Source organism: Leuresthes tenuis, unplaced genomic scaffold (assembly GCF_036924035.1).
Source record: "Leuresthes tenuis unplaced genomic scaffold, fLeuTen1.0.hap1 SCAF_22, whole genome shotgun sequence".
In the NCBI taxonomy this organism is placed as follows: domain Eukaryota; kingdom Metazoa; phylum Chordata; class Actinopteri; order Atheriniformes; family Atherinopsidae; genus Leuresthes; species Leuresthes tenuis.
Window position 1 is genome coordinate 2,596,226 of NW_027325376.1, and position 22,248 is coordinate 2,618,473.

The 22,248-nt window shown below is 41.4% G+C and overlaps 2 protein-coding genes across 3 annotated transcripts; both read right to left on the bottom strand.

Annotated features, from left to right (window-relative positions):
* On the bottom strand, nucleotides 1-13,650 carry LOC140281523 (L-amino-acid oxidase-like). Of its 2 annotated transcripts, XM_072375961.1 has the most exons (8): nucleotides 6,982-7,077; nucleotides 6,599-6,658; nucleotides 5,872-6,095; nucleotides 4,500-4,612; nucleotides 3,915-4,116; nucleotides 2,996-3,064; nucleotides 2,344-2,480; nucleotides 1-870 (listed from the first exon to the last, which is right to left on the bottom strand). In XM_072375961.1, exons 2-8 carry the CDS (start codon nucleotides 6,627-6,629, stop codon nucleotides 69-71), a joined length of 1,578 nt encoding a protein of 525 aa, XP_072232062.1. In that variant the 5' UTR covers nucleotides 6,630-6,658; nucleotides 6,982-7,077; the 3' UTR covers nucleotides 1-68. The 2 variants fall into 2 exon arrangements, with proteins under 2 accessions (XP_072232062.1, XP_072232063.1); XM_072375962.1 differs by lacking the exons at nucleotides 6,599-6,658; nucleotides 6,982-7,077 and adding an exon at nucleotides 13,634-13,650.
* Nucleotides 13,651-16,119: 2,469 nt separating this feature from the next.
* Nucleotides 16,120-21,566, bottom strand: LOC140282335 (L-amino-acid oxidase-like). Its single transcript, XM_072376914.1, has 7 exons — nucleotides 21,532-21,566; nucleotides 20,005-20,224; nucleotides 19,776-19,888; nucleotides 19,459-19,663; nucleotides 18,975-19,043; nucleotides 17,677-17,813; nucleotides 16,120-16,936 (listed from the first exon to the last, which is right to left on the bottom strand). Exons 1-7 carry the CDS (start codon nucleotides 21,564-21,566, stop codon nucleotides 16,120-16,122), a joined length of 1,596 nt encoding a protein of 531 aa, XP_072233015.1.
* Between the last annotated feature and the right edge of the window lie 682 nt (nucleotides 21,567-22,248).

Below are 22,248 nucleotides of genomic sequence, written 5' to 3' on the forward strand. Positions count from 1 at the left end.
TTTCTGTTACAGTACTAATATCAGACTTTTGACAATGTTTTTAGTAAAATCGGTCACACAATCAGGCCTTAGAGCTCATCTCGCCGTTGGCATTTATCTGAAGTGGACAGCGCCGCTTTGTTGATATTGGTGGCCGCCCTGATTGCTGATTTAATAGATGTTTCGATCCAAGCGTGAGGAAAAGCTGTGTGTTCTCCAGCAAAGTGCACGCTGCCTTCACTCCTGAAGAGCTCCTTGGCGTACTCCAAGTGTTGGTAGGGTGTGAACAGAGCGAAGGCGCCCAGGCTGTAAGGATCCAGGCTCCACTTCTTCACCAGCACCCCGGTACAGAGAGACCTGACGCGATCACCGTGGATCTTTGCCAAATCTCTGAGAGCCAACTCTTTAAGGTTTTCATCACTGGCACCTAGAAACAGGAGGGAGTCATCAGACCAGGTGTAGGAAGCCAGGAGGACGCCGATGGTGTCGTTTCCTGGGAAACCGTGGCTGGGGTAGTAGATGAAACGACAGGGCCCGTCTGTGATGCTCTTTCCTCCCCGAATGCCGTCTTCTTCCCAGAACCTCTCACTGAAGGTGAGGAGGATTTTGGTGGAGCTGTCATAGTGCACCGACCTGAGGGCCTCCATCTTCTGGATGGACAGAGGCGGATCAAAGTCCATGAAAAGGGCCGCTTTGGTTGTGGTTGTAACCAGGACAGCATCAGCATGAAGGTGGCTAAGCGAGGACTGTTGGTCTGTCTGATATGACAGAACCACACCTTCCACTGAGTGGCTGATTCGCTCAACTTTGGAGTTGAGGAGAACAGGTGTGTGTAAAACAGAGAGAAAAGCTTTGGGGAGAAGGTCTGACCCACCAGCAACCTCAAAGTACCTTAAAAACAAGAAAAGAGGATCATGATCATGCAGAGCTCAGGACTTGCAGTCTATTGAAACCTTATTTAAGCAGCTGACGTCTGTCTGGATAAGTTCTATATATTTTTATATGCTCATGAAAACTAACAACAGAGAAAATCAAAAATGTGTCCCAAATGTTTGAGTGTTTGAAATAAAATGTCCCTCAATTTATTAGACGCTACTACAGGGCAAAAGCCTCATTTGGAGACACACTTAGAAGGTCAGGTTGACCTTGAACAGGATATTAGAGGCCAACTGGAGGGAAACTAAGCATGTTGAAGCATGTTGCCATCCAGTAGCAGAACTGGCCAAAAAGGGGAATAAATGTGAGATAGATTAATGTAGCAAGACAGCTCAGGGAGGATGCTCTTATTTCCAGAGAGAACCAGAGTGTTGTCTGGGCCAGAGTTTGACCTTGGACATCCCCTAACTTTAAGCAAAAAAAAAACTACCTCAAAAGTTACTGTAATAAAAAGCAAAAAAGTAAAAATGGGTATAGAGGGTGAGCAGAGTTTTGATGTAGAGTTTATTGAGGAAAAAGGGATAAAACTGAGTCTTCCCCAGGAAAATAGACTGATTTTACGGCTGAATTGCATAAAGCAGGCTTCTATTCCCTCAGTTCCTGCTAAATGAAGGCCTTTTCCTAAAAAACAACGGGATGACACCCAATACTTCTCCCCTGATTGTTTGACATCTCAAGTTCAAACCTGTATCATGCAACTCAGAGCTGTTCTCAGGCTTGTTTTTAGACCAAATCCTACTGCTAATTGTCACAGTTTATGTTTTGATTATTGTTATGTTTCAGGTTTCTGTTTGATCTTCATATTTTCAGGTTCTTTATTCTGTTCCAGGCCATGTCACTTAGTCTCACTCAACCAATCACCTCCCCACAGCCTTTAGTTTCCAGGTTCAGTCACACTCTTTCCAGAATCCTCACTTTCCCTTCGACACTCACGCTGAGAGCTACGTCTGGTTATGGCTCATAGTCTTGTTTTTTCTCACAGTGCCATTGTCTTGTTAAGTGTTTTGGATATCCTCTGTTTTTGCCTTGCTCCTTGTTTGTAGAAATAAACCTTTTTATTTAACATTTTGAAGACTGTATCTGGGTCCTACCTCTCTGGACCTTACTTGACACTAATCCTACATTTTTCATTAGCTGTGCATTAGCAGGATTTATAATCAGCTCAGTGGAGTACATTTCATAATGCCTGAGTTCATTAGCTGTGTGTAATAATGCCTGAGTTAATTAGAGGCAGAGCTTCTCTTCATAATAACAACAAAGTGAGCTACTTCAGAGTGATGTCCATAACGAGATATCGAGGAATCTCTTTTACTTGAAAAATGGAAAGAGCCAAAATTTAACCCAACACTAGGGGTTTTATCATGTTTAACACTAGTTTCAATGCATCTAGATGGAAAACATAAATGTTAAAAAGCAGTCAGGCCTTACTTGACGTTGTCGCTGATGTCGGTTTGGTCATAGATCATCTCACTCAGGGCGGTGTACATAAGGCTCTGTTCGTTAAGCAGCTCTCCAATCATCCTGATGGCTTCCTGACTCAGACCTCCTTCTTCTTTCAGATACTCCTGTCAAACAAAGATCCTTGTTATCATTTTACAAGAAATCCAATGTGGGGGTGACTTTTTTTTAACCATCAAGTTGCCACACAACCTTAAACTGGACCCACTGTTTTCTTCGGTTCCAGTTATCCATTAAATCAGATTATTATAATCCCGTAAAATGGAAACTTGAACAAACTTGAGAGCTAAAACAAATACAACTCGCAGGACCTGTCCCCTCCCTCTCTGCTGGGCTTCAGCTCAGGTTCCCACGCCCCTCCCTGGAGAATCCAGTAACCATGGCAACCATCAGACTACTGGAGACTCCGCCTTGCTCTTATTGGTTGTTTTCGCTCAGGCACAGTGAGTTCTTGTGATTGCATTAGACACAGATAGAGGACCCAGGATAACTTGAACTACTCTGTCTGACTGTTTTCAGTATTAAGTAAAGTGGTTAACAAAAAAAAAAAGGTAATTCTCACACTTTTAACACACGGTGGTCTTATTTCATGACATTTATTTTTTAGCATGTTGAACCTCACCTTCACAGAATAATGGTCATATTTCCTCAATGCAGCCTTGCAGCCATGAGCTTCCACTTCATCTTTCACCTACAAAAAACAATGATTACAAAAGTAATCCTCTTGGATGAAACGTTCGGTCATTTAGAGAGATAATGCTGTTCTTCTGAGTCGTCACAATATGAAGTTTGATATTTACACTGATTCACAGACGGAGCTCTTAGAGGGTGGAGTCCTCGAACACGGTAATGACTTCATGGGAAGCCATCCAGCTGCAATGCCAGTTCAGCCATTATGGGGTCCAGCGTGCATTGAATTGACAGCTTTTAAGCGGATGTGTCAACGAAAATTAGCAATGATCTTAATTATTTTGGAGCTTGCCTAATGATCAAAGTTGTTCAAACAAATGTGAACCCTGAACATATCCAGATATTTTCTAAGAGGAGCTGTGAATACTAACACAAAAGTCCAAATAAGTATGACCAGATACTGTGCAAATGATACCCTGCCATTCTTTTGATTAAAGTATGTGACGTCCGGTTAAAGCCGTGAAAAGAGCAGGAAACTAGAACTTTAGATGCATTTAAACAAAAGCTCCAAGTGGAGACAGAATAACTTAGAAACTCTGCTAATGTAGGCCAACGACAAACATGTCAAACAGTTTGGTTGTTTCTGAACAACGTCTGAGCAGATTTGCAGTATTGAATGATAAGTATTATGACTTTGATCATAAATTGTGAGGAAACAGAGACCAAAAGATCAAGTGAGAAGGTCCAGAATGGAGGAAGTATAGCAAACATGTTCTGTAACTCTGTGGCGATGACAAACTGGTTTTCGTGGTTATTTGTAATATCAAATTCAAAGGCCAAAGTAGAAGTTATTCTTTGAATTCCCAGTCTTCAGCCCTTCATTCTGCCAATGTTTCATGTGTGTCTCGTACCTTCTGCAGAGCTTTCTGTAGCAGCTGCTCGGCTGACTTCCCCGTCTCGCTTGCCTGCACCTTGTAGTTAAGGATGCTGTGATTAGCCTGCACTGCGTATGTCCTTTTTTTCACGCCATTAACCAGGTAAAAGGTGTTGGGGTCATCCATGTTAAATTCATTCAGCTTCACACCCAGCTTGTCAGCAAACCACAGGACGATGCTGTTGAAACAGGAGTTAGATGATTATTGATTAGTTAATCTCTTTCAGCTGAGACATAAATGAAGAAAGGGTTCTCACACACTGATATATACACCTTATTCTAACCTATATATCATTATCATTTACATCTGTTTACACAGTACATTTGCTTAGTTTCCAGCTCTAATTGCCATACTGTCTCGTTCTCCTCGTGGCCTGATTTTACATCTTTGTTTCGTAGCATTAGCTGTTTCTCATCCACTTGTGTTTCTGGCTTTTGCCTGGTTCCAGGTTTCGGCTGAACAGTTTTCATAGTAGCTTCGCATGGTTTCCTTACTCATAATTCTGTGAATATTTAGATGGGATATAACACATTCATGTCCGTGTGCAATTCTTCAACTTACTGGTGAAAACTCGGGATCCTCATGGCCCCCAGTTCAGCATACCAGCCCTCCTTTTCGTTCCTGTAAGTTTCCACTCGTCCTCCAACACGGCCACTGGCCTCTACCATGGTTACCTTGTTCAAAGAATAGATAAACGTGGTCAGTCTCGTAATGTTCAATCACAGCTGTGGTTGTTAGATAATACAAGAATTAATGGTGTTAAATCTCTGGTTATTGCTTATCACCATCATGCTACTTAATGGAGCAGCCAACACAGTCTCAGTAGGGAATGTGTGAGAATTACATCGGTCCACAGAGCAAAAAAGAGCCTCAGAAATATGTGGACTGCCTACAGTTTCAGGGCACCAAAATCATTCCAACTTGCATCTTAAGAAATTATGACGTGCTACTTTTGCGTTGCGTAAATCTGTCACAAAATTCACATTCGGTTAGGTTTAGGTTCCCAGGGTTAGGCATAAAAAAACATGGTTTGGTATTTAAAAATAGATGCTTGGAGTTTTTTTTCCCACTTTATTCTGCTGTTATTCCCTTTTCTTTGGACTGAAAAATGTAGGCATTGCACAAATACTGCTGTTATCATCTGCTGGCAACACTCGCAGCTTTATAGGTGACTTATTGTGTCGTTATGAATGATGCCAGGTTGGAACTTTAGTTGAAGCGACTCTTCTAGCAGTTATTTTCACTAATATTGTGGATTATACATCTTTTGCTGGTGCTTTGGAAATTCTGACTATATTTGTCATAAAATAATTTGGTTTCTAGCTCTCCTAAATGCTCCAAGACATCAAGATTAAAGAGTGGACAAACTGCAGTGGTTTCCTGGGACCTGCATCTCATGCTTTAGATGGCTTATCTCACAGAATGACCTCAGAAAAAACATTGGTGATTGGATAAATCATCTGTGTGTAACGTGTTTTTTCAATTTCACCTGACTTTGAATGTAAATGTAAATGTAATTTATTTCTACAGCCCTTTACAACAATCCATTTCGGTACCAAACTGCTTTACAGCAGATAATAAATAAAGCTTATTCCAGAGCCTGGGGGCAGCAGCAGAAAAGGCTCGGTCACCCCAGGGTTTGTATTTTAACCTGAACACTTCCAGCAGAAGTTGATTTGTTGACCTCAGAGCTCTGCCAGGGTTACAGACAGTTAAAAGCTCAGATAAATATGATGGGGTGAGGCCGTTAAGAGCTTTAAAAAAAGCTTTTGAAGGGGCATTTCTTAAAATCTACGCTATCCTTTCAATATATCAGTTGATATGATGCTAAATAAACTATTCTTGCTGATGGCTTCGAAAGCTCAGGGGTCCACTTGTTAAAATAGCTCTGAACATATCTAATATCAGAGAAAATTCAGCCTGCTTCGTGTACCCTGTGTCCTGCATCCTGCAGCAACTTGGCTGACGTCAAACCAGCCATGCCGGCTCCGACGATGACCACGTGGTGAGATGTGCTGATGTGTGGAAGGCCGGCCTTCACTGTCTGCAGCAGCTCATCGTAATCTTTGTCCTCCAGACAATCAGCCAGATGTTCCTTCAGGCTGACAGCATCGATGAGGCTGCAGGACAACGTGAGCAGCATCACGCTGACAGCAACTGGAGAAAGGTAAGAGGAACTCTCCCGAGTTAGTCTAACAGCTAATGTTTAAAGATATAACCTTAATACATACATAATATATGGGTGAATCTGCTCTTAAACAGTGTTTTACAGACTCTGATCAATCAAATAGACTTTTGTTTTTGACCTGAGTCACTTTTTGTTCTTCTGTCACATGCATTCCTGTAAAGTCCAGTCAAACTTAACCATGATGCAACCCAAACTTCGATGGTGTAAAGTTCAGCTGAAAAAAACACAACTAGAATATTCTTCAATGGTTTTTACTGCAGCCAGGAAACAAATAAAGGAAGTGAAGCCAGACAGTTAACCATAACCCTCCCTGAATTACTCAACCTTAAATGCTTCATTCATTCATTCAGATATCTGATCCTAACCAAACAATTAGCAATTAAATCTCTCCAGAATCAAAGGCCTTTAGAGTTATGGTACAAAACAACAACGAAATCAGTGAACATTTAATGATTGGTTGGAAAATACTCACTTAATTTCCATTTCATCTCCAGTCGACTCATTTCACTTTTTAACTTTGCAGCTTCTTTTTCTTTGGAAAATGAAGAGGAAATGTGTGTTTCAGATGAGTTGAAATATTCTTCACAGGTATTGATTTTTAATAATCTTAATAATTCTTACAATAATAATCAACAATAATAATTATTATTCATAATAATTCTTATAAGATCTATTCACACAATACAGACTGAACTCAACAACAGAAACTCTGATTTGAGGAACCAAAAAAATGTTATTCTAATGAAATCTACAGAATATGGTGTGACATTAAAGGTAAATCAATATCTTTCTATCTATATATGGAAAAGACATCTGTTCAAATGGAAATAGCTGATAAAAATCCTACTTTCTTACCGTCCTCGCCGCTTTAAGGCCACACGTGTCGTCGCTGTTGCCTGAGATGAAGCAGTAAACACTGTCACTTTGTTCTGGATTTATTTCCATCACCTGACAGCTTTTACTGCTAACTGCTGGTTTTATTTTATTTTTGTGGTTTTGTCTGTGACATCCATCAGTCACCCCCTGATCAGATGAGCTGAAAATCCCGTCTCGTCACATGATTAAAAATGTCATCAACGCCTACTAAAGCCGTTCATGTTTGGTAGGAACCCTGCCAAAAGGAACTGAAATTAAAAACTTTTTTTAAATTTCTGGTTACTGTTTAATCTTGGAGTTCATTTATGAAATAAATGTTCGCCATGTCGTCCCATTCCTGTCATCTGCTAATACTTTCACCCTGGAAACTAATCAAAGAGCATGAAAATCAAACAGAAGTTGGATTGTTTCCCATAAGAATGGCATCTTTTATCGTCTAAGACTCAGAATCTTGACTTAACGCGCATCTCTTCAGGCTTCCTCACTGTTAAGGAAGCATGTTTGGAGCTAAAGTTATCTCTCATAGTTTGAGTTTAAGTAATATGGAGCAGCATAAATCGAACTGGGCATGAAGCCACACTTTGGACTCCACAATGTCATAGAGAAGGAGCTGCGTGTGACTCATTTAATGTTTCAATTAAAGCCAACTCCTCTGCAAACACCTCTGATCCACCTCACAATCAGGGGATGACACCGAGTCTGCAAGCATCCAGACTCGGTGTCATGAAACCCAGCTGTTTCTGACTTCTAAAGAGACCTACATCCAAACTTAACGTTAGATTTATACAGTCACAATTAAACCAGGGTGTGTCATAGCATCTCGTCATTTCTTTTCATGGACAAAGTTTTACCTCAGCTGTAGAAAAGTTGAGGAAGCCTCGGTTTAACGGAAGAACAGCAGCAGCCATACATGATGACATAACTGTTTTATTATATTTTACTTCACAAATAACTGCACATATATTTATATTTAAGCTTTAAGGACTAAGCTTTGAACAGAAAGAATCGTGAGGAGGCACCCACAGTACAATGGATATCCAACACTGAGTTTCTGAGGTAATTTCACACGAGATTTTGAGCTTTTTTTCTGGAAAAACTTGTATTGCTTCCCTGTTTTCACCTGTGCACACCTCTACTTAAGTTCTCTCCAGTCTCTGATTATCATCAGCCACATATCGAGTAGAAGTCCAGCACGTTGGCTACGTTTATCCCAGTTGCCGACCAGGTTCACGGCCCTCGTAATTCATCTTGCTTTGCCCACTTCTCCTGCACCTCTGGAAATCTGGACATTGACCCACGCTCTGTTTTTGGACCCTCATCAACCCCTTGTGTTATATACCTGACATCGGCCTGTGTTTTGACCATTGCTTGGTTTTGACCCTGCCTTTGGATTCTGGACTCATTATCTTACCTTCCCTCAAGTTGAGGCTGCAACCCTGAAGCTCACTGATCATCAACCCTCTGTGCAAGTTCACCGTTTTCTCTTAAACTGCTCCTGATGTGACTGAATTTCCAGGTCCTGAGAGTGATCTCTTTTTCATGGGAGACCTGATTTCTTAAGTTACAGCTATTTTCTATGGAGTGAAACCATTTTAATCAAAAACACCAAAATGTCCACTGGGGGGTGGGCTGAGCTGAGTCAGCACCAACACAAACGAGACAAACATCTACAATCAATTTAGATTAAACCATTAAATGTAGTAGCTGGAGGAAAACCCGTTAAACTTGCAAAAGACACACAAACCCTGTATGCAATACAAAAACACAACTTGATCAAAAAGTCTCAGAGGGAAGAGACGCAAAGCTGTGAACAAAAGCAGATAAAAGCTCCACAGTGTTTCTGACACCAATAGAATAAACTTCCATACTCACATGATCACACTGGAACAGTAATTTCATCTTTGTTAATGTTGGAAAATCAGTGTCCAGTGGAAGTCATTTCCTCCATGTGTGTTACGGTTAATTCATATTATTCTAATTATTTTAAGGTTAAAATATTATTTACCTGAATTTCTGCATATTTGGAAGATTGGAAATGTTTGTACTTATCCTTTAAAAAAAGTGCTTTAAGAGGACGACTGAAGTACGTTGTTGCAAAAAAAAAAAAAGGCTAAAAGGTAGGCTAAAAGTAGAAAAGGCTAAAAAAAAAACAGTGGACAGTTTTTCTTTTAATAAACGTTGCAAAAAACGAAGATGGACGTGGGTTTTGGCAGTTCATTTTGAGGTGCAACAATGACGTATATCTTTATGATTAGTCTCGAGTCATTGCCAGGAGACCAATAACGGACGCGGAGTGGAAAAAAATTGCATCCTGACGAGAAATTTACATGTTGTGCGAAGAAATGCACCGGAAGAAGCCCCCGTCACTCAAATAACTTCAGTGCATTTTAACATTTTCAGGGTAAATGAACAGTTCGGAAGTCCACAGTGACCTGATTACATATCAGGACAGTTGGCTTTCACACAGCTGGAGTGCAGAGGTCATGCTTGGTGTCAGCCTTGTAACATTTAATACGTTTCTTTTTAATTCAAAGTCTGAATGATTAGACTTTTGTCTCCCTAAAATGAATCGAGCACCATGTGCTGCGAGGAGAACCAGTTCAGAACGTGGCCTGCATGTTGGTGAGTGGGGTCCTCTGATATGTTTTCATATCCTTGCTGCTGGTGTTGTTGCTGTTTGTGTTTTCTCTGTTTGTCTTCCTGCAGGTGTTCCTGGTGGCTCTGAGGGTGTTTTCTGTGAAGCCTCTCCACAGATAAAGCAGCAGCTTGTCTGGTTTTGTTTAGTTTCTCTCATACAGTTGTTGTTTCCTATCTTTTGTATCTTTGTCTGCCAGGTTCAGCGTTAATATACAATTTAAACAAGAATGCATGAATAAATATATCGTACATAGACATCAAGGGCACCTTTATATCCATAAAACAAACGTGTTTGGCACAACACGGCATTCAGACCGCAGCTGAACTACTGAAATATACAATCATTCAAAATCATGTCACCTGTGCAGCAAATTAATGCTTTTTTTTCAGTTGTCTTGGTTTTATACCATAAAAATGCAAATGAAAGACTTTGGTGCGAGTCTTGTTTCTGTCTGAATGAGGCTTTAAATGGTAATTGTGTGTATATATGTATGTGTATATATGTATTTATTTAATTATTTATTTATTTTGTGTAAATTTTGGTTATAAGCATAGAAATCAAACAGGAAGGTTGCTATAAGGGCAGTTAGAGGGAGAAGGGGTATGAATAAGTAAGTTTTGCTTCTTCATACCCCTTTTCAGACAATTTGCATTAATTAATGTCACATCTGAAGGTATAAAGTTTATTAAATTGGAAATTTTGTTTATATATTATTAGTTTCTATTTATGTTCAAATTTAAATATGTATATATAATGCGGTGATGAGCTAATACTGGTGAATATGTTGTTTGGGATTGTTCTTTTTGTAAATACTGTTTACCAATTACTTTCTTGTGGTAATTGTCTGAAATAAATTCATTCATTCAAAACTGGTAATCTGTCACAGCTGAACTACTGACCCAAATAGCATTAATACTCACTGCGACACAAAAAGTTGTCAAAAGCCGTCATGATCTCAACAGTTTCCCAATCGTCCTCCCCTACGTGGCAGTTGCTTTCGCCTTTTAGCCTCCTGCCAACGTGTCCCTCCTGTAGTCACTGGCCTGGTGATGGACAAACAACCGTCAGCCTTTCATGAATACCTGAGGCTTTGTTCCAGTCTCGTGTGTTTTGACTTCACTCTTTTCGCTTCGCAGCCTCACCTGTTGGTCCCTCCTCTATACTGTTACAGCTGCAGTCACACAGTTTTACTCCAGAGCTGTGGGGAGGCGTAGATCAAGTATAATATGCTGAGAAACTTCAGCATCTCCCCGTCTCCTATATATTCTACATAGTGAATGTACGATCTGAACACAGCACAAAATGAAAAACCTGTCTCAACACGAAAAGTCACGACCAACTGGTGCTGAGGCAAGGTGACTCCCTTATCTGATGTAACCTGAAACTGAGGAAAACTACTGGGTACTTTCTAATCTGAACTTCTGCTTGACTCAGACTGGTGCATCTATTTTGTGTGATCACTCAAAATATTATGCCAATATGTTGTCATGAAATTTGGTGAGACTTACTGGAATCCTAACTCTTCAGAAGTATTCACTCTGATGATGTTATTCTATACCACCTGCTGTGCAACAGAAGAAGTCCTCTCCTGGTGCTATCCCCCACTTGCACTGTTTCACCATAAAACTCATTGTGACACACAAATTGAACATGAACAGAGGTAAATAAACCACAAAACTCCTCACAACAGGGACAGAGGCATCCTGGACAGGGCGCCAGTCCATCAGAGGGCAAACACAGACACGAATGAGACAAATAACCGTGCATGCTCACACTCTAATAGATTCACTCAGAAACTGCTTCACAAACTCGTAGCGGCAGCACTCTAAACGTTTGCTTTGTATCTGCAGCAGTTCAGTACAGTTTTTTCTCTTTACATTCTTTCTGTAAACCAGAAAACAAAGACTGGACAGAGCCTAATTTGCAGGATGTACACAGGAAATATGGAGAAGAAGTAAAAGAAGTTCACCAGCAGAGCTATGCTCACATTTGGTCGGTCATTCAAAGTATCCTGGCTTGGTCACACTTCTGCAGCGCACCACCTCGCCACAGGGGTCCCCCAAGGTTCAATACTGGGACCTCTTCTCTTTGCCATATACACCAACTCACTGGGACAGATCATCCATAACATGGCTTCTCATACCAATGTTATGCTGATGATACCCAGCTCTATCTGTCATTCCCACCTGACGACCACACGGTCTCAGCACGAATCTCAGACTGTCTCTATGACATATCAACATGGATGAAAGCCCATCACCTCCAACTTAACCTCCCAAAAACTGAACTGCTCATCTTCCCAGCCAAACCAACCAAACACCACAGCATCTGCATCCAAACTGAATCTCTTGCTCCATCAAAGGTTGCTAGAAACTTGGGTGTCATGATTGTTGACCAACCTTCAAAGATCACGTTACCTCAGTTGCTCGTTCAGCCGCTTTGCATTACTAAACATAAGAAAGATCAGACCATACCTGACCCAACATGCCCCCAGCTCCTGGTGCAGGCCATGGTCATCTCCCGCCTTGACTACAGCAACGCTCTCCTAACTGGTTTCCTAACTGGTCTCCTAACTGGTCTCCTAACTGGTCTCCTAACTGGTCTCCTAACTGGTCTCCAGCCTGTGAAACCTCTGCAGATGGTCCAGAACGCGGCGGTGCGTCTGGTCTTGGATCAGCCTAAAAGAACACGCCCCCCCTCTGTTCATTGAGCTCCTCTGGCTGCCCTTAGCCGCCCGCATCAGATCCAAGTCCCTGATGTTAGCTACAAAGAGCTTAATGGAACGGCTCCCATCTACTTGAAGGCTCTTGCAAAGGCTTCTGTCCCAACTGGGTCCCTCCGTTGGTCCCAGGATTGTCGTCTAGCAGCTCCTACACCACGCCTAAGACAATCCAAACTCTGTTCATGTGTCGTCCCACGATGGTGGAATGACCTACCGAGCGCTACCAGAACAGGGGCGTCCCTGTCTATCTTCAAGAAGCTCCTGAAAACCCAGCTCTTCAGAGAGCATCTCCTATCCCAGCACTTACCTTGTACTTCCCTCCCCCCTCTATCTCTGCACTTTATCTTTCTGCTCTTCCTTCTATGCCTGCACCCTATCTCTACTCTGTCCCCTCTGACAGAGTCGGATTCCTGGGTTCCTTCTATGTAGCTTATTGTTAGCTTTTTATAAAGCTGTTATATCTTCAATTGTAAGTCGCTCTGGATAAAAGCGTCTGATAAATACAGAAACAGAAACATTCAGCCTTTCCCGGATACCTCTGAGTTTAATCAAGCTGGAAATATATCCGGTGTTTCTCATGGCTAACTCACATATATTGCACTTGTTTGGAGCATCAGTTGTGCACTTCCAAAGAAATGAATACAAAATAGAGCTGAACTGCAGAGGCACAATTCTACAGCTCTTGCTTTTTCTTAACAACAACCAAAAACTTTGTCCATTGTCTCCAAGTTCCTGTTTATTCTGCAAATGAGGCACCTTTTTCAGTCTGAGGTACGCTCCCTATTAGTATTAAATGTCATACAAAACAACAAGTAGAGGAAAAAGTAAGCCCACAACATGTGAACCCGTGGTTAAAAAGAAAGTGTATCGTTGGCCTTAATTTCAGAGGACGTGCACACAAGCTTCAAACAACTGTATAATACACAAGGTAGCCCTGATAGCCACATGTTAATGAAATTAAAGGCAAGTATATTCCCATATATATCCATACAACTCACAGTGTAAGAAGTCAGTAATAATTATTCCCTGAAATTCATGTGAGCATTTAAAAATGTTCGTTTTTTTGTCAAAAATGATAATAAATTACTTTAATGAGTAACTATCTGAATATTACTGAACATATCACAGGTTCCTGAATACCAAGCCTCGTCTCTTCCAGACATTTAATCTGGTTTTAACATAAGCACCGACCAACGAAGAGTTCAGAACTCACCTGTTCGTAAGTGAGATAAGATAAAGCTTGTGAATTTAAAGAATAACTACTTACTTACGGAGCAATCAGCAGAAGACCTCTGTATGGTGAGAGTCTCGTTTCTGACTGAATGAGGCTTTAACTGGCAGTCAGGCTCACCCTGGCAACACAGGAAACCACAGCTGAACCATCCAATCATTCAGAATCATGTCATCTGTGCAGCAAATTCATGCTTCTTGCAAAGAGTCTTGGTTTGATATGCTGCCATAAAAATGCAGCTGAAAGACTTTGTTTCACATCATCAAAACTGATCATTAAATAGATGCATGCAAAGCAGTTTCCGTGTTCAGTTCACAGAATTTTACCCAGCTTTTACTCAGTCAAAGGTCTGTCTGAAAACCACAAACTTAAACCCACCGTGAGAAAGGCCACTTCGATAAGTTACATCTCAGTGAGACAGGAAGTCAGCAACCACACTGTAACCTCAGTCCTGCAGGTGCCCTGCAGATGGAACTGCAACTCTTCTGCCTCTCTACAGTCAAGCAGAGCTAAGACGATAGCTCAGCTGGGTTCTGTCATTGGACCACTGTCTTTGTCCCAGTGTACGGCACAAAAGGAGAAATCGATTAGGGATCAAAGTGTGTCTGACTCCACTGTGATAGTTGGAGGTATTGCCCATGTTGTGCAGCGTGTCTCTTTGAGCCTTTTTCTGGTTAAACTGTTAAACCGCAGAGCAAAGCGAGTCACATGTTGCTGGCAGCAAGTTGTTCCCACGTTGAGGGGTGAGCTGGGCAGCTTTAGAGCTGTAAACTTCACACATGCTGTTAGCTTTGCTCTTTTTTAGTATTTTAGTATTTATATTTCCAGCCACATTTTTTGGGTGTTTTAGTCCAACTTTGAAAAGCAAAATTTCATGCCTGTGTTTGGAGTAAGAATGATTGATTTGGAGCACTGGGGCGGAGCCTGGCCCTCTATGTTTGGCTGTCTGAGGCGCCTGGACCTCTCGGGTATGGGGCGGGGCCTCTGCTGGGGAGTTTGGTGGCGCTTGGGCTCATGGGGCTGAGTCCAGTGCACGGACTGTGTCTGGGTGGCCCTGGTTCCCGGGGGGCTCTGCCCTATGCTTGTGGGGGCTCTGTCTGGGGGCTTCCTCTGCAGTCTTCTGGGTGGTTGCGTGGTTCTGAGCTTCGTGGTGGCCGCTGGTGGCCTGGGTGGGGAAGGGGGGGGGGGGCTAAGGCGCTAAAGCTGGATTCCCCACAGAGGCCGTGGATTGTTGTCTGTTTTGTTTTTGCAGGTGTTGCAGCTGGTTGTCTGGTTTTTGTTTCTATTTCTGTTCTGTTTCTTCTTCTTTGCTCTTCCTCTTTCCCTGTCCACCAGTCCGGTTCGTCATTATTACATATTGTTAAATATTGTAAAAATCAATAAATGAATAAGCAGGTTTTGGGCATCAAGGGGAGCTTTACATTCATAAAGCTTTGGCAAAGCAGATCTGTTTGGCATAAAAGGTGTTCAGATCACAATTCTGCTGCCATAATGCTGGACAGGACAAGGGGAAAAAAATAAAAAAGGAACATGCAAAGTACTGGAAAGCTTGTATTATTTTAATTAAATTGATGCAACAGCAACCAAACTATTGTTAGAAACTGAGGCAACTCGCCAATGAAGCCCCCCTTTATCGTAAAGAGTTAGAGTCATAGACGAGGAAACTGTGACTAAGTGTAGCTGCTGTGACTGTCTCGTTTTTTAGAGAAGGGTTGAACAGTGTCACATGAATTCCTGGAAATTCAAGGAAAGAATGAACTACTCCCTTTTTCTTGCGACAGATGTGAAATCGCAAGTTGAGCTGAAAAAGCAGAAGTGAAAGTTCATCAAAGTGTTTTTTACAGCAGACCAGACATAAATTCCAGAACCAATGAGACAAAATGTGCTCTTTCAGCAAATTCTGAATTATTCTTTGATTCATAAAATATCCAAACTCAAAACCATGAGAAAGAGCGGGTAACGTCCTGTGGATTCAATGCAGTTTAGTGACATCATCTGCGTTTAATCTTTCGCTGTGACCACACCGAAAGGCCATGTTTAGTAAAAATTATGCTTTTCTAAACGTGGAATTACTTTAGAACTTGAAATTTTAAACACTACATGCGCATTTTCAGTCTTTTTTATCCAAAGTGGACCAAGAAATACATTAAAACAACATCAGAGCAATCCGAGATGATTCAGTTTATTTTCTTTTTCATAAAAATTAAGTAGATTACGCAATAAACTATTAAGAAAACACATTAAACATCTGATTAATTAGAAGAACAATACAAATTAACTTAAGACAATAGTTGTTTTACTCAAACCAGAAAAAACAGGTATTCCTTATCAAACATTCACAAATACAATAAAAAAGTAGCGAAGGTAAAATTAGAGAAATAATAACTTGAGTTTATTTCACTGTTACAATATTTCACACATCCAGTAGTTTGTAGGACCACAAGAAATAAGAAAGAGATTTAAAATCAACTTGAAGATGATAATGTGATAATAAGGTGATATAATATTGATCGTCTTGAATCTGGATTATATTGTAGAAGAAGTCTTCCTCTCATCTGGCTCGTAACATTCATCTGGACTCAGCGGCGCTGCTTCGTTGATATTTGTCACCGCCCTGATTGCAGATTTCATCGCCGTCTCGATCCAAGCGTGAGGAAAAGCTGTGTGTTCTCCAGCAAAGTGCACCCTGCCTTCGCTTCTGAAGAGCTCCTTGGCGTGCTCTAAGTGCTGATAAGGTGTGAACAGAGCAAAGGCGCCCAGGCTGTAAGGATCCTGGCTCCACTTCTTTACCAGTACGCCGGTGCAAAGGGATTTGACGCGTTCGCCGTGGATCAGAGCCAAATCTTTCAGAGCCAGCTCTTTCAGGGCCTCATCGCTCGCTCCAAGGAACAGGAGGGAGTCATCAGACCAGGTGTATGAGGCCAGGAGGACGCCGATGGTCTTATTGGGGAAACCGTGGCTGGGGTAGTAGATGAAACGAGACGGGCGGTCTGTGATGCTCTTTCCCCCGTGAATGCCGTCTTTTTCCCAGAACTTCTCACTGAAAGTGAGGATGATTTTGGTGGAGCTGTCATAGTGAACTGACCTCAGGGCCTCCATCTTTTGGCTGGATAGAGGTGGGTCGAAGTCCATGAACAGAGCTGCTTTTGTTGTGGTTGTTACCAGGACGACATCAGCATGAAGGTGAGTAAGATGGGACTCTTCACCTGTCTGATACGACACATTGACGCCATCATGTGACTGGCTAATGAATTTGACCGTCGAGTTAAAGTTTATTGGGTCTTTGAGGACTCGCTGAAAAGCTTTGGGGAGTAAATCCATCCCACCAGTCGCTTCACTGTACCTTTAAAACAAAGAGAAACGGATGCTCTTAGAGGTGCAATCGAGGGCGCTGCATGGCCCCTTAAAGCAAAAGAAAAGAAGCCAGTTACATAACTAAGATCTAACTTTGGGTACTTCAGAGGTTTGAGCTGGTCTGTACTTCAGAAAAGCCAGACCAATGGCACCTTTTTAGCCAAAGAACATTGTTTTAACACACAAAGGAAGAGTGAATAATTCCAAAGTGATTCATTCTATGCAGCTATAATGTAAAAAACTTGCTTTAAGGCCTTAAATATTGACATCAGAAGTGTTTAGGAAGTATTTTTGGTGGCTCTTGGGCTGATGTCACATAATGTGAGAACCTGCATGAGTGTATGCCTGTTCCAATTAGTAGCATTAATTAAATCAACAGAATAGGCTGAAGAAAAAGGAAAGATAACCAGCAAGTGCATGCTGAAAGACAGTAATCAGCCCATCAAAGTCTTTCTGCAACATCTTACGACTCAAAACTCTATTGCACTTAGAATCAAATGATTAAGTCAATAAAAAGGCTTGTGTGCGGACAAAGAAGAAGAAAACATAACTCTGAATACTGAAATATAAAGAATGGAATCGTCTGCAAAGAAGTGAATAATTTCAGTTTTCCACACCATGAAATGAACGATTAATTCAACTTCTTTATCTCTGGTTATGGTTCTTATTATTTGAAACCTTTTTAAATGTTTAAAGCTGTGCCCATTTCCAACAGCTGTCAGGTCTTACGTGTTGTCGTCGCTGATGTCGGTTTGATCATAGATCATCTCACTCAGGGCGGTGTACATAAGGCTCTGTTCGTTAAGCAGCTCTCCAATCATTCTTATCGCTTCTTGACTCAGACCGCCTTCCTCTTTCAGATACTCCTGTTAAACAAACCCAGAAAGCAGCTGGTTTTCCAAATCAGGATTCATGCAAGTCCACGTTACACAAGACTAGTATTTTCTAGGGAAACCTAGTGTCAGGGGACTTAGGACACAGATGCAGGGTCTTTGGATTCCAAAAGGGTTTTATTTTATCAAACAAACAGAGCAGGGCAAAAGAAAAGCTGTAAAAATCCTAATCGCTCTCCTCCGTAGCTAAGGTGGAGAAGGAGTGCAGCTATGAAAGTTCACATAAAATCTCTCCAAACTGGGAGGAAAACCGAAAAGCTATGAACACTTTAACCAAACTAAGTCACGCTCTCAAAATGAGGCGGAAAAAAACAAAATGCGCACTCTTCACAAAACCGAGGCTCTATGAAACTTTAACTTTAACTAAAAGCTCTCCTTTAACGGAGGCGACTAGGAATAGTTACAACAAAAATCACTCCAAGAAAACGGAGGAAAAACAAGGCTATGAAACTTACCGTTACAATAAATAAACTAAGGCTATGGAACAAGATTAAATTACAAAACAAGATGCACTACAGGAGAGTCGCTCACTGCAGGCTCGTGGAATCATGGAACGTGGGACAAAGGCAAATGGCTGGTAATGAAGCTCTAAAGGAGACAACATACTGGAGACGAGACAAGGGAAACACAGACTATTTTAACACATGAGGGACCAAGGGGAGCAGGTGGAAACACTTTGGGAATCAGGGAAGACGATGAGACGCATGACACGGGAGGAAGGGCAAGATATCTGAAACGAGAGGAGAAGGTCAGTGACTTCAAAATAAAACAGGAAATGACAAGACAAGACATGGAACAGAACGTAAATCGTGACATCTAGTAGTTTTAGAGGTTAATGCAGGAGACCTTTGTTGCTACAGTGCACTTACAGAAAGAACAAGTTCAAACATTCAAAGAATGATGACATGGATAGCATGTTTTTCAATAAGATTTCATTGTGAGACATTTGCTTCATGTCAACATTTGGTCTTTAGCCTGCAACAAAACCCTTTCTAATAGATAAGTTCTTTGCACAAACAGCTGTTCTGGGTTGATGCCAGTGAACTTTAGATGAACACAAACCAATTCTGGGCTGCAGATTGTGCAAATGTGTTTCAGTTCCACAGAATTTCAACAGATCACATTGAACTTCACCTTCACAGAATAGCGGTCAAATTTCTCCAGTGCAGCTTTGCACCCGTTTGCGATCACTTCATCTTTCACCTGCAGAAAAGAGTATTTGGATTGAGAAGCACCTCTTGCACTGGTACTGGACACCTTAACCTTTAAAGCAACACCAGAGAAGCTTTCTGAACCTTATGTTGTTCCGACTCATTTTTTAGATGTTTTTATGCACATTACTGAGCCTGAAACTGCCCCAGAGTGCCCAAAGGCTGAGACACAGTAGTTTGGTTTCCAGCGCAGCTCTTTGCCGTTTTGCTTGATAGTCGCTTGATATTTTACGGCCTTTTGATGGCGCCTTTGTGGGCTCTTCAAAAGAACAACAGGGCTGAGTGGTGTTACATTCCACAACTGTTGGAGGAGCCAAAGAGCAAAGGCAAACGGATTTATCTGGTGTTACTTTAAAACTACACAACAACCTATGCTCACAGTACAACTTGCCCACAGTCCTCTGTACCTTCTGTAAAGCTTGCTGCAGCAGGTCATCCGCTGGTTTTTGTCTCTCGTTCTCTGGTAGGTTGTACTTCAGGATGTCAGGGTTTTCTTTTACTTCATATGTCTTGTGTTTTTGGTTATCATTCACCAGGTAAAAGGTCTGGTTGTCATCACCAATGAATTCATTCAGCTCGACACCGAGCTCTGCTGCAAACCAGAGGGCGATTCTGTTGAAAGGTGATATTAAAGTGTCCAAAGCTCAGACCACTGGGGCTATATCAGCTCTGTTTGGCTGCAATCACCAGGAGATTTCTTATTTCACAAAAGGTTAGGACTTACTTGTGAAAATGTGGGATCCTCATGGCTCCCAGCTCAGCATACCAGCCCTCTTTTACATTCCTGTAGGTCTCCACCCGTCCTCCAACTCGCCCACTGGCCTCTAATATGGTTACCTTGTTAAGATATTACAAAGAACAAGCCATTCACCAGAAAGTAGTTATCGATTTACGACGACCACAAACAGAAATGACATTAATGGGGAGAATAAACACAAGTGTGTTGCTTATGCCTTGTGTCCTGCATCTTGCAGTAACTTGGCAGCTGTTAGTCCCGCCATGCCAGCGCCAACAATGGCAACATGATGGGTCATGTTTATGTGTGGAAGGCCGGTCTTAGCTGTGTGCAGCAGCTTGTCATAGTCTTTGTCCTGCAAACAGTCAGCCAGTTGGTCCTTCAGGGTGAAAACAGCAGTGTGGCTGTGGTGCAAAATGAGCAGCAGCAGCAGCATGCTGACACCACCTGGTGGCACATAATGGAAAAAATCAAATATCTTAAGTAGCTTTTAAAGGTTTCCTCTCATTGGCCGGTATTGTTCCAGATAATAGATGACTCACAAACACAACAAAGCCAGAACATGAAAGATTTGGGTCCAATCAGACCGCAAACACAGGAGCTATAAGCATGTGGTGATATACATGTGCAAAACTGGAGTGTTTCTGTCCAGTTAAAACTAAAAAGGTTAACAGCAGTCAAAAAAGAGAAGAAATGGAGATTAAATTCTGTAAGAATTATGTGTTTAGTCAAACATTTTGGTGATTTTTGGTGATTCTATTGTAACCGTTGACAGGTTGACATATCTGAACTCTATTAGAAGGAGAGCTGATGCTTAGTGTTCCTTAAGAACACACCTGAGGGTTTGTCTCAGTTTATTTGTATAAAAATGGCATTTCCTACACAACTGAACATCAGCAGAGTCTCGAGATGATCCTGAGTCAGTTTTGATGTCATCAGTCAAGCAAATTCTTTAGAAAATTAAAGGGGAAACATTGAGAAAAAGTCAAATGATTTGATGTTGGTTGATTGAGGGAATTTGAGATGAAAAAAAGACTCCAGGCGTAGCTTTTTGTAAATGATTGCATCTCTTCTTATGGTACCTTCAGTAGTGGGGCGTTTTTAATAGCATGTCAAGACATTTTTATGATTCTTAAGTCTGTTTCTTGTGGACATTAAAAAAAAGACGTGATACCAAAGGAACAGGGGCTTCAAGCTTTGCTGATTGGACTATGAACAATGCCAGGAAGTGTCAAATTATTCAGCTCTCAGGAATCTACAAGAGGGCTGGATATCATTCTTCCATTCCCAGTATGCTCACTCCAAGGTTTATTTCCATCGTGTGACTCCACCATAGATCATATCGTATGTTAAAGCCTAATCTAGGTCTGGAAGAGGAGCATCAAGGCTATAATCTGACTGAAAGCCTTGAAACAAGACGTGTCTGCCAGTTATAAAGCATTTCCCCGGGCATTTTTGTGCTTAAATCAGCTGTACGATGTGTTTTCATTTCAATGTATGGACGATAAGCCTTTCTTCTGAAAATAAAGTAATGTTACAATTTATAAAAATACAAAATTCTGCATGATGTTAAACACCATCTGGGTTGAAAACAGCTCAGAATAACTCCTTTCGGTGTGTGTTTTGGTGGCTATAAAGCAACAGCTCCACCATTCTTCCTCTTGGGGTTTCAGAGGGACTTGAACACATCTCCCATCCTCATCTCCTCACTCCTCAGTTAAAAGAAAAATGAAGCAGGAAAAACTCACGGAATTTCCATTTTACTGCGTGTTGATCCATTTAGTCGAGTTCTTGTCTTTTCTTCTGTGATGTCATGAAGAGGAAGAAAAGTTAAGACGGGATGAGTAACTGCTTATTTCTCTGTCGCTGCACTCTTTGTGTTGTTCTCCAGCAGGTGCTTAACACCACCTTCCCAAAGGTATATCCCTATCTTTAATTAGGAAGCATACTTTTTATGCTCAGATATCGCTCTGCCTGACCTCGAAACTCTGTTCTCACACTCAAAAAGTCCCTGCTTACGTGCAAATCTGATCTATTTACTCACATTTGAGCCCTTCCTCTTACAGAAGAGTGCTTCTGTGCACTTGCGGTTTCTCTGTCCTTACAGGTGAGCTCCACCTCCAGCCAGCATGGATGTGGAACTCTGAAGATCTGGAAATCTCAAGTGAGTATTCGTTTTGATAATGATCCCTTTGTTACTTGTGATCTTTTAGCACCTTTTCTGTTAGTATTTCTCTTATTCATAAACATTGACACACAAGTAACAAGAGGAGTGTCATCAATAAACACGGAAGCGTTGTCGTATGTTGAAATGTGAGCATATTTGCCTGCAAACAAGTAAGTTCTGAGTCTGAGGACAGAGTTTTGAGTGCGAGCAGAACGATATTTGAATCTAAAACATGCGCTCCTGATTAAAGATAAAAGATATGACCCCATTGACACAGTAGAGAGAATAAAGAGC

Excerpts from the sequence above, each read along its gene's own strand:
- LOC140281523 (XM_072375961.1), bottom strand. The coding sequence starts at position 6,629 with ATGAGTCGACTGGAGATGAAATGGAAATTAA. Across the intron at positions 3,065-3,914 it reads TACAGAAAGCTCTGCAGAAG|GTGAAAGATGAAGTGGAAGC; the intron begins GTACGAGACACA and ends TGTTTTTTGTAG. Across the intron at positions 871-2,343 it reads GACATCAGCGACAACGTCAA|GTACTTTGAGGTTGCTGGTG; the intron begins GTAAGGCCTGAC and ends CTTGTTTTTAAG.
- LOC140282335 (XM_072376914.1), bottom strand. The coding sequence starts at position 21,566 with ATGGATCAACACGCAGTAAAATGGAAATTCCGTGA. Across the intron at positions 20,225-21,531 it reads GTAAAATGGAAATTCCGTGA|CATGCTGCTGCTGCTGCTCA; the intron begins GTTTTTCCTGCT and ends AGGTGGTGTCAG. Across the intron at positions 17,814-18,974 it reads TTGACCGCTATTCTGTGAAG|GAGTATCTGAAAGAGGAAGG; the intron begins GTGAAGTTCAAT and ends TTTGTTTAACAG.